The sequence below is a fragment of the Brachyistius frenatus genome, unplaced genomic scaffold, assembly GCF_029030835.1.
Source record: "Brachyistius frenatus isolate BFR_SWC_R1_liver_20210118 unplaced genomic scaffold, ASM2903083v1 Contig_87, whole genome shotgun sequence".
Taxonomy (NCBI): Eukaryota; Metazoa; Chordata; class Actinopteri; family Embiotocidae; genus Brachyistius; species Brachyistius frenatus.
In genome coordinates this window covers 1,733,848-1,747,500 of record NW_027210686.1, presented here as the reverse complement: position 1 = coordinate 1,747,500, position 13,653 = coordinate 1,733,848, and the positions used below count along the sequence as shown (strand labels likewise).

Sequence of the window (13,653 nt, the reverse complement as noted above, 5' to 3'; positions counted from 1 at the left end):
CCTTCTGTAGGACCTGCTGGGGGTCACTCTCCAGAATCACCCTGGCAACGGAACAAAGCAACCAATCAGGAGCGAGTTTTGTTAGAAGTTCATCTCTCACTCTATTTCAGAAACTCCCTATTTATGATATTCATATTTTTCAAAACAGTCAAAAGAAGGAAATATTCCTGAACAGTTCAAGACTTAATTTAAAAGTAAATTCATAGGATCATTCTTACTTTAGTACTACTACTCCTAAATGTATCACCTGCACATGTCAGTTTTTAATACGATATATTGGTACCAAATTATGGAATAACTTCTCCCTTCTGACAAAAAGCTGTTCATTTATAAAATGCTTTAAAAGGTGCTTAAATAAAACTTTAACTGCTGGTTTGCAAATGCAACATATGCATATAGACTTTATTTGTATTGTTTTAATAGTTTTTGCTGTGGTTTGCCTCACATTTTGTTGTTATTTGCTTCCATTATTTTTTATGTTATTATTACGTAAACTCTCACTGCACAGATTATTTTTTTTATCTTGTAAAATCTTGTGGTTTTTCATTTGTGCAAAATAAATTAAATCAAATCAAAATCAGTTCTGCACAAACAGAACGGGAATATTTTCATTTTCATTTTATATATTTTAATAAAGTGATAACAGACCAATGAGCTCATATACCCCCCTTCCCCTGACCTCGCCCCCCTTACCCTCCATCGATGATCTCATCCACCACCAGGAACACTCCCTCCATGTTGTCAAGTAAACACCGACGCTCCACGTTCTTCCTGCACGATACATGAACACGTTCTAGTTTTCATAGTTTTAACACCACTTTGTTCTTCCTCCACACAGAGTTGGGACGGAGAGTGTCTCATGTCCCGCTGACGGGACGGAGAGTGTCTGATCACACCTCATGTGTTTACAAGCTGCACTACAGTAGTTATAATATTTCATCCTGTATATTAATATAATCTCTCCATGTCTCCATAGCTCACACTCTGCATTACTACTGCATCGGTTCCCATGGCAACCGCATCGGCCGCTGTTCGTTTAATAATGTTGCAGTCAACAGCGAGGGATCCACACACACACACGCACACACACACACACACACACACACACACACACACACACACACACACACACACACACACACACACACACACACACACACACACACACACACACACACACACACACACACACACACACACACACATCACTCTCCATCATGTCTAACCAACATGAAACATGAGGACTCAGCGACGCTCTGCTGTCTTGTTGGTTAAACATGATTTAAATCCTGATTGCTCTTCATACAAAAATACACACTGCTGTTGAGTTTGACATTAAATTCAACACGGAGGCTCATTTCCTGTCTGAGCGTCTCTGCTGCTGTGACATAAGACTTTCTGACGCTTTAATGCATTTCAATGGAGAAAAACCAGGTTAGAATAATGGTTTTGGTTCCAGGTGTCCTTCACGCTTTCACCCATTAAATGTTTGTAAGAGAACGTACCTGAGGATGTGACTGAGAGACTCAAACAGACAGTTCAGTACCGACATCAGCATCAGCTGGGGAGAAGAAGAAAAAAAAAAATCAATAAATGAGATAAAAGTGATTTATTGTAAAAAAAAAAAAAAGCTTCAATCAGTTTTTATGTCTTTTCGTCAGCATCAGGCTACACAGAGTTACCTTTTCAATCAACTCACTTTCTACGTACTGTTTTATTAAGTAAAGACACATCTCTGACCGTCTAATTTATTGGTTTAATTTTTTCTGATTAAACTGGTAATAAAGTCCATTAAAATACCTCCTAATTATTATTTAACCCTAACATGTCCCTGACAGCTGAACAGCAGAGAAATCACTGAACTTTTCCATTAATTAGAAATAAACCTATTAAAACACTGTCCTTTGAAAAACACTTATTACGAGGTTAAATAGATTTTAAGGGATACTCGACTTTTTTTTCTGTTCATAAATAAATATGAAACATTTTACAAATATTTGTTTGAATGAATTGTATTATGAAGTAACAGTCAAAAGTTTGCATGTTTAATGTTGTAAGACATCAAAACTATGAAATAACACTTAAAGCCGTCCTGTCAGGTCCGAACATGTGACTAAAATCAACTTAAGTTTCATTTTATCGCTGGGTTTTTTTTAATAAAAAAAAAAGAGGAATGAGCTGCATCCATCCTACCTCATTCTCCTGAGCGCTGCCCACCACGTAGAAGAAGAGATCTATGCTGCTCTTATACACGATGGTCATCCCCTCCAGGAAAGCGATCTCATCTGCAGAGAGGAGGGGAGACTCGGGTATCAGCTGTAGGAAGAGTTGATGCTGTTTCTCAACCAATCAAAAGGCACCACGGTGGCAGATGTATAACGGACACGCCCACAAACCATGACACCTGTGGAAACCAGGGCAACGTAGGAACTGCTGCCGGCTACCGGTGGCAGCAGAACACCGACACTGGAGATGTGTGTGAGCGCTCGGGACAATACACACGGGAAGAGGGGGAAGAGGGGGAGGAGGGGGAGGGGAGGGGGAGGGGGGGAGAGGGAGAGGGGGGGGGGGCTTACTGTCTGCTTTGTGCGTCTTGTTGAAAACATTCCTCTCAAAGTTCTTCTGCTCCTTCATGGACGGGTACAGCTCTGGGTCGTAGTACTGAAACACACACAGGTGGAGTTGATCAACAGGTGGAGTTGATCAACAGGTGGAGTTGATCAACAGGTGGAGCTGCAGTCATTGAGGACGTTTCCAGTCAGGAACCGAAGCACTCTTCGCTGTTCGAGTCCAGATTCAATCTGCACAGGAAGTGATGATCTTATCGGGTCACAAACACCGAGCACAGCCGAAGCTGATTTAAAGCTGCTCCTTTAAAGACTCCTGACACACGTAGCTGTGATCGACTGTGATGGATGACTGAACACACAACATGAAACAAAACAACTTCACACTCACCTTCGACAGGAGTCTGGTGCCGTCATTGTCCAGAATAAAGACCGCCTTCACTGTGTAAAGGGAGGGTTCCTACAACACACACACACACACACACACACACACACACACACACACACACACACACACACACACACACACACACACACACACACACACACACACACACACACACACACACACACACACACACACACACACACGTTTAGTTGTGTGGAGTCACATCAGGGAAACACGGAGGACGTAAATCACAGATGCCCTGTGTGTGTGTGTGTGTGAGAGAGAGAGAGAGAGAGAGAGAGAGAGAGAGAGAGAGAGAGAGAGAGTGTGTGTGTGTGTGTGTGTGTGTGTGTGTGTGTGTGTGTGTGTGTGTGTGTGTGTGTGTGTGTGTGTGTGTGTGTGTGTGTGTGTGTGTGTGAGAGAGAGATCAACCTTTACTGCCCGGACAAACACACACAAACACACATACACACACTGCCTGTAGTCCCCTTAGGTGGTTCTGACATGTTTGAGTTCTGGTTCTGGGTCCGTGTTTGTCTCCGTCCTCACTCATCCATCTGTCCGTGCCCGTGGAGACTCTTCGGAAGCGGGACAAAGTTCTGTTATGCACTGACTCGTGTAGATTCACAGTCTGAGTGTATCACAGAACTTGGACCAGACGCCGAGAACACTGCCGTTACCATGGCGACGAGGAGAGATGGTGAGGACGGATCCAGATGTCCAACAAGAGCCTGAGTCTGTGTTAACATGTCTCACTTGGATGGAAGAGGAGGTTCCCGTCCCTCAGTGAGACTCAGTGTGCATCAACACGACATGATGAAGGTCTCTGGTTGTTCTGAGCAGGGTTCAGATAAACCAGAGGACCGGTTCAGATAAACCAGAGGACCGGTTCAGATAAATCAGAGGTCTGGTTCAGATAAACCAGAGGACCGGTTCAGATAAACCAGAGGACCGGTTCAGATAAATCAGAGGTCTGGTTCAGATAAACCACAGGACCGGTTCAGATGTCTGCAGACGGTTCCCCCGAACGCTGTGTGGATGTTTTAATTGGACCACCTTATGAACATCTGATGCTCCATACAAACATGACATGCAGCCTGTGATTCAGACCTTCGACCTGTTTCCATACTCAATAAGCTCAGTACAAGATCCAGACTTCCAAACTTACATCTGTTTACAGAACAGAACCACATCTCCTAAAAAAGCCTTTGAACCAGAGGACTACCTCTTAGAGAACTTCCTGTTTCCTCAAAAAGAAACCAACGTTTCAATTTGGTTCAGAATTGAATGAAACTAAAGAATTTATAAAACTGGAAGCATTAATCTGAAAAGGAAGGCAGATGTTCAGAGCCCCTTTTCCACAGCTGGTACCAGCGTGACCCGACTGGACTCCAGGTACTCGCTGCAAGGACACAGATGTTGAGCACGTTTTCATTCTGACAAACACTTTGTCTTCTTTCAGGATTATTTTCTGATAAAATAAAAATGGTAAATTAATTCAAATCTTGTCAGCAGCAGAGTTGGAGGACACAGATGTCTGAATTTCCCAGCAGCACCTGAATGCAGCACCATGACATGACAAACAGGAAACTCCTCACTTTTCATCTTCCAATCTTGTATGTCTCACGATGAGCCGAACCAACGTCTTTGGTCTTTTACTTTCATTTTCTATTTTTCATTTATTTTTATGATTTTTGTTTTGAAATTTATAAAACTTTTTTTTATTATTTTATATTATAAACCCATATTGCTCTTCGCCCCCTGCAGGTTGTCCCTGATCAGGAGTACACTCAGTGAGCAGAGTGCACCCCTGTAGCTTCCCTGACAATGTGGACAGTTCGAGCTCCATGACTGAAGAACCAATGAGAAGCTGCTGCTCTGTGATTGGTCGCTTTCTAAACTTTTTATTTCTCTTCACCACTAATAAAATCACTGATCCCAAAATCAGCGGCGGTCTCGGATAATAACCTACGATGATGTCATCAGGGTTTCAGTAACACAACTACCAACAGAAAGCCCACATTAAAAAAAAAACAACAACATGCTTGTGAATTGCATTGTGGGAAATTGAGTTTGGTGGACATTCAATTCTAAACTGTTGCAGTTGTTCTTTAAGTTATGATTTAAAGCTGCCAGGACTTATTTTACATACTGATACAGGTTGGAGTGTGTGGGACAGGAGGACAGGAGGACGACAGAGGGAGAGATGATGAGGACAGGAGGACAGAGACAGACAGAGGGAGAGATGATGGAGGACAGGAGGACAGACAGCAGTGAAGATGTTCTGTGATCATCTACATTAGCATCTGTCCCCGGTTTGACTCACAGTGGACCGCTGCAGTGGAAATGTGTCCCACCTGAGGAGTCCTATGGGGACAGAGCTGTCTTGCAGCAGCAGGTCTCTGTCAGACCGGGTCAGACCGGGTCAGTCCTTGAAGGCCACACTTTACTTGTGTTTTCATTCTCTAAGGTTACAGGCTTCAAAGGTTGAAAGGATCCAGTCAGTCACATCTTCATACGACTTCAAACCATGTTATAATACTTCATACGACTACAGACCATGTTATAATACTTCATACGACTACAAACCATGTTATAATACTTCATACGACTTCAAACTCATAATACCTCATACAAAACCATGTTATAATACTTCATACGACTACAAACCATGTTATAATACTTCATACGACTACAAACCATGTTATAATACTTCATACGACTACAAACCATGTTATAATACTTCAATACACAAATGATCCCTCTAAGTTATTCTAACTCTGCACCCAAAGATGAAAGTATCTGACCGGGTTTAAAACTGCACCTCAAAGTATGAAAAGCCAAAGTTGTTGCTACTCAAACATTCACGTTGTTTTGTTTACATCATATTTAAAAGATATAACCAGGTTTTATATGACAAACATGAATTCTAAAATGCTCAAGTAAACACAATATAATATAATATAATATAATATAATATAATATAATATAATATAATATAATATAATATAATACAATATGATATCAGGTCATTTGTAAGTAAAGATGTCAGATTAATGGAAAATAGTACAATTACTCAGAGTAAAAGTACTTAGTTACTTTTCAGCGCTGAGAAATAATCTCAATTAAAGAACGAGATAATGATATTTAATACCGAGAAATTAAAGAAAGGGAGAAAAGACAGATGAAAGAGTGAAAGAGGGAGAGGGTGAATAAATGGTGCGCGAGGCAGAGTGAACGAGTGAGTGAGAGAGTGAGAGAGAGCGGGAGAGAGAGAGAGACGTGGACGTGGCACCTACTCTGCTCTACACGTCAGTGCACATATGCTGAACACCAGCGGACATTTAAACACGTACAGCTCTGTCTGGATTCTGTAACAGGTCGGTTCCGGTGCCTCGGTGGACCGGAGCTCTGTTCGGTCCCGTGTTCGGTCCCGTTCGGTCCTGTTGCGCTCTCGTGCGTGGCTCAGTGTGGATCAGTGGATAACAGCTGTGGCTCAGCAGCCTGTTGTAATGGAGTTAACTTAACACCCTGATAAGTTGTCTCGCTGCGACCCGCACACTCAATCTGCGCTGTTTATGCGCATACGAGATTAAAAAAAAAAAGAATCATAATAATAATAAAAAAATTTTTTTTTAAGTGCGGCTCCAGATCAGGCCTGCGCGTCCACAGCGCTGCCGACCGCAGTCCGAGCGGCTCCATCTGAACAGAAATAAAAACCCGCTCCAGGTCTGTGGACGGTCTGCACCCCCCCCCCCCCCACCTCCCTTGCCCCTTCTCTCCACCACTGAAACTGCCACGGTGCAACAAATGTCCCGTTCCCCGCTCCACAAACACCTCCTGCACACGGGGAGCGCACCGACGCCCTCCACCCTCCACCCCGGGTCCCGCTGAAAAGGCGGACAGACTCACCAGAGACATGGAGTCCATCGCTGCCGCCGCGCTCGCGCTCTGTTTCGGTGTGTTGACGTGGACAGCTCTGAGCTGTCACACCGAGATCACGGCTTCTTTGGCTATTTTTTACGGAGCCGCCCGGGCGCGCTCCCGCGGCAGCAGCAGCCAACCGGAGAAATCCACAGGAGCACGGAGTCGCCAGCAGAGCGCGCTCACGACAGGCCTCCTCCTCCTCTTTCCTTCCTCCTCCTCCTCTGGCCTTTCACAATAAAAGTCGCTGTGCTTACTGGCCGCTTTTATTTTCCGGACGGGCACCACTTCCTCCACAGGCTGCAGGTCTGAAGTTAAAGCGCAGGTCTGTGACCTGTTGCAGGTTCAGTGGGACACTGACAGCCAATCACAGCCTGCTGTTGTGGTACTGGATGATAAACACAACGTCTCCGTTTATGAAGTTTCAAAAAGGGTTGTAGATTTATGTCAAACTTGACCTTAAATGTATCCACCAGTCAGAGTCTCCAAGCGGCAACCATCAGTGATGTCATCAATCATCAATGATGTCATCATCCACCAGTGACGTCACTACGTTGGTATGTGAACGTTATGAATCCTCCAGTTCAGATTCTGTCCGTCACCATCTTGTTAGTTCGGAGCGGTTTGGAGCAGGAAGTGACCATATTTGGACGAGCTGGGGGAGGAGCCAGCGGTGGATCTGACCGATCTGATTGGAAACCTGACGATACTACGTCCCGCCCACCGATAGCTGTAACCTGACTGCACCACAGGCCTGTCAATCAAACAGACACGCCCCCAAAAACAGGTCTTCTTGAATCTTCTTTTCTAATGAATGAGGGATTATTTTCAGATGGACCTCCAGAAAACTAATAAGAAGGAGTGACTTTAGCGAATGATATGCAGGAAACTTTTGGAGCCGAAGGCTTCTTGGAGCCGACCTCTAGTGGCACTCGGTGGTATTGCAGCTTAACGCACTTCTGCGTCGGAACCATTTCTGCTCTGATCAGCCAAAGATACACAACTAAAGCTTTTCTGGCCTCCTTAAATTAAACTGTAGCTCATATTCCTCTGCTGATGAATCATCTTCTGATGAGATTTATAATAGATTAAAAAAAAATCTATCGTGACTGTGCAGAGCCTCTGCAGTGTTCAGCATGAGACTGACAGGAGAACATCAGCCTCGTAAAGTCCTTCCTCGCTCTTTGAGCCCTTTAACGCAGCTCTCCATGAAACACCTGATGGATGTGGTGCTGCTGATCGTCCATCTCTGCAGAGACAAGTCTCTGCCAGACTCTCCGTTGGGTTCTTGGTCACCTTCCTCTCTGATAAAGACCTTCTTGCTCCAAACCTTTCTACATTTCACAGTTTCTGATGCTGCTGTGCTCTCAGAGCTTCAGCCATGTTTTGTACTCTGATCTATCTCTCCACAGTCTGCAGTGAGATCCTGGACTCATGGCTCATGTCCTGAGTCTTCACTGTTGGCTGCAGGTGGAGTCCAGTCAGGAGGCCTCAGACATCCTGGAGACCTCCTCTGACGTCATCATCTCTGACAGCAGCGACACAACCACTGATGTCATTATCATGATCTCCACAAAGAAACGCGCAGAGATGATCAGCCTGAGTCCACGAGCACTCACACAGTTCAGTGAGTCTCCCACATCACTGCGGGATCGAAAGCGCGTTCTCGCTGTTCGGGCACGCGCTTCTCCACACGGAGCGAGCTTTTTCCACCGCGTTGCACTCTGGGAGATCCAGTTTATTTACCGTTTACGAAAGATGGCAGGCGTGCAGCCGCCACCCCTCCGGAGCCTGGACGATTTCCTGCTGAGCTCGGCCCGGTTCGCGGTGCCAGATGTCCGCGACCTGGACCGCTGGAACCACCGCATCATCAACAACCTGCTCTACTACCAGAGCAACTATTTAGTGTCGGCGCTGGGCCTCCTGCTCATGGTGGGGTGAGTTTCATTATTCTGACGTGTCCCCCCTCCCTCTCCTCCCCCAGCCACCCTTCGCGCTGTGAAACTGTCCTGCAGCCTCATCACACACATTCCTACAGCCTGGTCAACATGAGGAATGACTGATGAAGATTAGAGTCAGCCCCCCCCCCCTCCCCCATCACCATCATCTTCCTCCCACTCTGACATCACTCCTCTCTTTAATCTCACAGTTTTCACACAAAATAAAACAGGAAGTCTGTTTCTCGATCACATTTTAAAGGTGGTGTATTTCCCTGCAGGTGGAGGATTGAATACAGCAGAGCTCTCCTTTAAACCCGGCAGAGTGAGATAACATCAGGGTGAAGCAGGACTCTGTTTCTCCGTCTCGTTGGGAAGATTTCTCTCCAGCAGACCTTCTCGGTGTCATCGGAGCCTCTCGTCTGTCGTCGACTTCAGCAGGAATATCCATCACTGACGCTCCTCCTCTCTGCTCTCAGGTATTTCCAGCCCTTCCAGCTGGTCGTCGGGGCAACGGTGGTCACCTTGTTGTTCCTGGGCTTCGTCTGGGCGGCCGAGAACCAAGCTCCCATCCGCCGTTTCCGTAGAAACCACCCATCAGTCTGTGTGTTGGCCGTCCTTGTGGCCAGTTACCTCTTCATATCAGTGCTGGGAGGAGTGGCAGTGTTCCTGTTCGGGATAGCCTTCCCTATTCTGAGTAAGACACACACACACACACACACACACACACACACACACACACACACACACACACACACACACACACACACACACACACAAGCATTTTTTTCCTTTGAAATTTCATTTCATGCTGAAAAGTGTTGCAGAGTTTCATAAACAAATACAAAAGCCAAGAGAAAATGTTCCTTCATGTTTGTTAGTATTTCCCACCGTGATGGAAACATCTATATGTCATTAAATTCTTCAGTGACAGCCAGAGAGACAAATACAGTCACGACTACAGGATGTACCAGGTCTTTAGTGGTCTTACATAGTCAAGTTTTATCACGTCAATATTTTCTGTATATTATATATTCTGTGTACTTTTTACTGTCAATTCTATTCAACACTTCCTGTCTATATTTCACAACAAAAGATGTCAGAAGTGAACGGAGTGTGCGCTCTGAGCTGATGGAATGCTTTTATTGTGAAATGTCTGTGCAGGAAGTGCCTCGTTGACAGTCAATAAAAAAGCAGTTTGAAGTGATTATTGGAAGAAACAGAACTCCTGCTGGAGAGGAGAGACTCAGGTGTATTGATGGAATTACTGCTGAGGAAATGAATATGATGTTATTATGTAATGTTAACAGATAGACACGGAGGATGTGTTTTTATTAACAGCGATTTGGAGCAGGTCAGAAAACATACATATGCTGAATCAATCGGATTAATGAGTCATCGATGGTCCAGAACCGCGAGGAAATGAGACATTAGTGGACCTGTTCCTGGGTTGCTGCTGACGGACTCAGAGGGGAACCGGAGCGATGCTGCAGGACTGAACGTCTGAGGACGACACCCTTCAGTTTCAGGGTCTCATGTTTCTGGTTGGTCAGAGCTGAAGCTGCTGGGAGTGAGAGGAGGAGTTTACATTCTGCTATAATGCTGTTTGACTCTGACCGATGACTGAACCAGCTTCTGAACAGAAGTCCACTGAGCAGTTGTTTCACAATAAAAGCCCCACAAAAATAATCCTTTCCTCTGCAGGAAGTGTCTTCCTCAACTGTTGCTCAACAGAGATTTAAAAAAACAAGGATCGCACGGCTTATTTTAGATTCATTATACAGAATATCTGGGAATTTTAAAAAACTCTTTTCCAGATGGGGAAAGTCAGGGATTTTGATATTTTTTTGTACCGAGAACTGGAATATCAGGGACTTTTGTAAGCATATTAAAATTTTAGTTGCCATTTCAATTTTTTTAATATTTCTTCATCAATGTAGTTATAATGTTAATTAGCGAGTTAGCTTCCTCAAACACAAGAAGCTCTTTACAACGACTTCAGGAGGTAACCAACTAATTAATAACAGTGTCTTCAAGTAAAACAGAGGTCACAACATCTACAGAAAATACATGAGTAACCTATAAACACATAACAGACTTAATATATGTGATATAAATCAGATTAATGTTCTTTAGTTACACCGGAGTTACACACTGATCTGTAAAACAACATATGAAAACTTATAATATGAAGAATTTAGTTGGCACTTCCACTTTCTACAGAATTCATCACTTCTACAGTACAAGCAATAAAACAGGTCACACACATACACATAACTAATACCACTAATAGCTGTACCAAGATAACAAGACTACAATAGATTCAGATTTTAACTGCTTTTTTTAAAGACGCAATGAAATAAGCGAGGTAATTACTATTATTGTTAGATAAATTCGTTGCCCCTGCAACCAGCATTTAGACATGTATTTCATTTCTTTCAATAGCGCTGCAATTAACCAGCACGTGGCAGCTTCTGTTTAACAGGAATACTTTAGTTTCTTGTCTGCTCAGCACAACGGCAGCATGTTTTCCTGTTTATCATAGCTCATGGAGTTTTCAGCTTTTTAGTCAGTGAAAGTCAAGGAATTTAACATTTGATTTAGAGTGGAAACCCTGAAAACAAGAATGCAACACATCTGTGCCAGATTCTTTCCAGATGTCACAACACATTAAATTCTGCTCACAAATAAAAGAGCCACACCAAAATAAGACTGCACAAAATGAAAAGGTTTTTTTTTTTAAGATTGTGAAATAAGAAAAAACAGGAAATAAAAAAGAATATTGAAAAATTCATATAAAGGCTTTTTTCCATAAAGGTTTAGTTCTCCGTCGTCCACACTGTGTGATTTTAAAAAGGGTCGCCTGGGTTAACCTCCTCCTGCTCCTCCTTCTCCCCCTCCTCCTCCTCCTCCTCCCTCTTCTCCTCCTCCTTCTCCCCCTTCTCGTCTTCCTCCTCCTCCTCCTCCTCCTCCTCCTCCCCCTCCTCCTCCTCCTCCTCCTCCCCCCCATCCCTCTGTCTTCTCTCCCAGTGGTTCTGGTCCACGCGTCGGTGAGGCTGCGCAGCCTGAAGAACAAGCTGGAGAACAAGCTGCAGAGCATCGGTCTGAAAAGGACCCCCATGGGACTCCTGTTGGAGGCCCTGGGACAGGAGCAGGAGGCTGGGTCCTAGAGAGGAGGAGGAGGAGGAGGAGCAGGAGGAGCAGGAGCAGGGGGCCGGGTCCTAGAGAGGAGGAGAAATGGAGGTGAAGGTGGGAAATACAAAGCAGAGATGTAAACAGAGGATGAGAGCATCACTGCAGTGAAGGAGGAGGAAGGAGAAGGAGGAGGAGGAGGAAGGAGGAGGAAAAGGAAAAGTCGTTGTCTGGTTTGTTAACTCATCAGAAACATGAAGGAAAAGAACAGAAGTCAAGAATCTTTTCTGTTCGGCTGTTTCCACACTTAAAGACCAGTTTATCTTCCTGACATCACGCATCCATAAATTCAGGTGATTTATAACTGAGAAAGACGTGGTAACAGTTTGTGCCATAATTCACTGTGTATAGGACGTAATATTTAGAGAATAAAGTTGTCATTTTACTCGAGAAAGATGTAATATTCTAAAATTGAATCCCTGAGCTCCGACTATTAACGGACAGACGTTTTTCTTTGGGAAATTTCAGTTCTTTTAAAGCTTTTTATTTTCATATTTTTCTCGTAAATGACATCTTTATCCTCCTACTTTTACTTTTCCATATAACAACATTTGTTTTTTAAATATCACAACATTTTTCAAAGAATTAAACATTCTCATAATGTTATGAGTTTTTTCCTCAACTGATATCGGTTTGACTAGTTTATGTAAAAATCAACTCTATTCTGAAATATTTATTTCTCATATTTTCTCCTGTACAGTAAGAGCATCTTTTTTTTTAATCATCACAAATTAATTTCATAATGATGAGTTTTTTCTGAAGGAAGACATTATCTGATGTTTTTACTTTTTATATCAAAATCTACTTTATTCTTGAAGTATTCACCTTTTTCTCATAAAATTACATCTTTTCTCATCAAATATTACAACTTTATCCAATTAAGTAATTGCTGGTTTTTTTATGTTACAAACTTTTGTCAAAAAAATACAAATTCATTTAATGATGTTATTAATTAGTATGTAGAATAAGATCGTGATGTTGGTTTATGTGAACATCGACCATGTTCTGGAAATTATTTATTATGCTAATTTTAAAAGTTGTTGCTTTAAATGATAACACTATTTTATTACAACTTTTTCCTCATAGAACAAATTCTTTGTTATATTCTGACTGTTTTTGGTTGAAATACAACATATGTCATAATGTTAACGCTTCCTGTGATTTGAAGACAGATGTGAAGGTAAAGCTCTGTCAGGTGTGTTCAGGTGAGCACACTGCAGTGATATCACACACGCAGAGCCACAGTTGGACTTTTTTTTAAAGTAACTTCAGATGAATTCCATATTTGTTTCGTGTTTTGTGTATCATTGGGGAAAAAAAATCTGGATTCATACGAAGGACAAGTTCAGAATAATTGTTGTTGATGTAGGAATCATTGTTGAGGACCGGTGGGAGCAGCAGTATATGTATATGATGTATATGTACATCATATATATGATGTATATATATACATAGTGGGTACGGAAAGTATTCAGACCCCTTTAAATTTTTCACTGTTTGTTTCATTGCAGCCATTTGCTAAAATCAAAAAAGTTCATTTTATTTCTCATTAATGTACACTCAGCACCCCATCTTGACAGAAAAAAACAGAAATGTAGAAATTTGTGCAAATTTATTAAAAAAGAAAAACTGAAATATCACATGG

General features: G+C 42.9%; 2 protein-coding genes across 2 annotated transcripts in view; one reads left to right on the top strand and one right to left on the bottom strand.

The window, feature by feature from the left end:
• The window catches only part of LOC138627531 (coatomer subunit zeta-1-like), a 9,205-nt gene extending 2,186 nt beyond the window's left edge, over nucleotides 1-7,019 (bottom strand). The window contains exons 1-7 of the mRNA XM_069709935.1: nucleotides 6,868-7,019; nucleotides 2,959-3,027; nucleotides 2,577-2,661; nucleotides 2,194-2,285; nucleotides 1,506-1,561; nucleotides 694-771; nucleotides 1-41 (exon numbers count right to left, since the gene is read on the bottom strand). The exon at nucleotides 1-41 is cut by the window's left edge and continues 11 nt beyond it. Coding sequence (XP_069566036.1) covers nucleotides 1-41; nucleotides 694-771; nucleotides 1,506-1,561; nucleotides 2,194-2,285; nucleotides 2,577-2,661; nucleotides 2,959-3,027; nucleotides 6,868-6,885 — 439 coding nt within the window. The 5' untranslated portion in view covers nucleotides 6,886-7,019. The remainder of the gene's footprint in view (nucleotides 42-693; nucleotides 772-1,505; nucleotides 1,562-2,193; nucleotides 2,286-2,576; nucleotides 2,662-2,958; nucleotides 3,028-6,867) is intronic.
• Nucleotides 7,020-8,612: 1,593 nt separating this feature from the next.
• On the top strand, nucleotides 8,613-13,439 carry praf2 (PRA1 domain family, member 2). Its single transcript, XM_069709952.1, has 3 exons — nucleotides 8,613-8,816; nucleotides 9,296-9,513; nucleotides 11,847-13,439. Exons 1-3 carry the CDS (start codon nucleotides 8,638-8,640, stop codon nucleotides 11,984-11,986), a joined length of 537 nt encoding a protein of 178 aa, XP_069566053.1. The 5' UTR covers nucleotides 8,613-8,637; the 3' UTR covers nucleotides 11,987-13,439.
• Nucleotides 13,440-13,653: the final 214 nt, after the last annotated feature.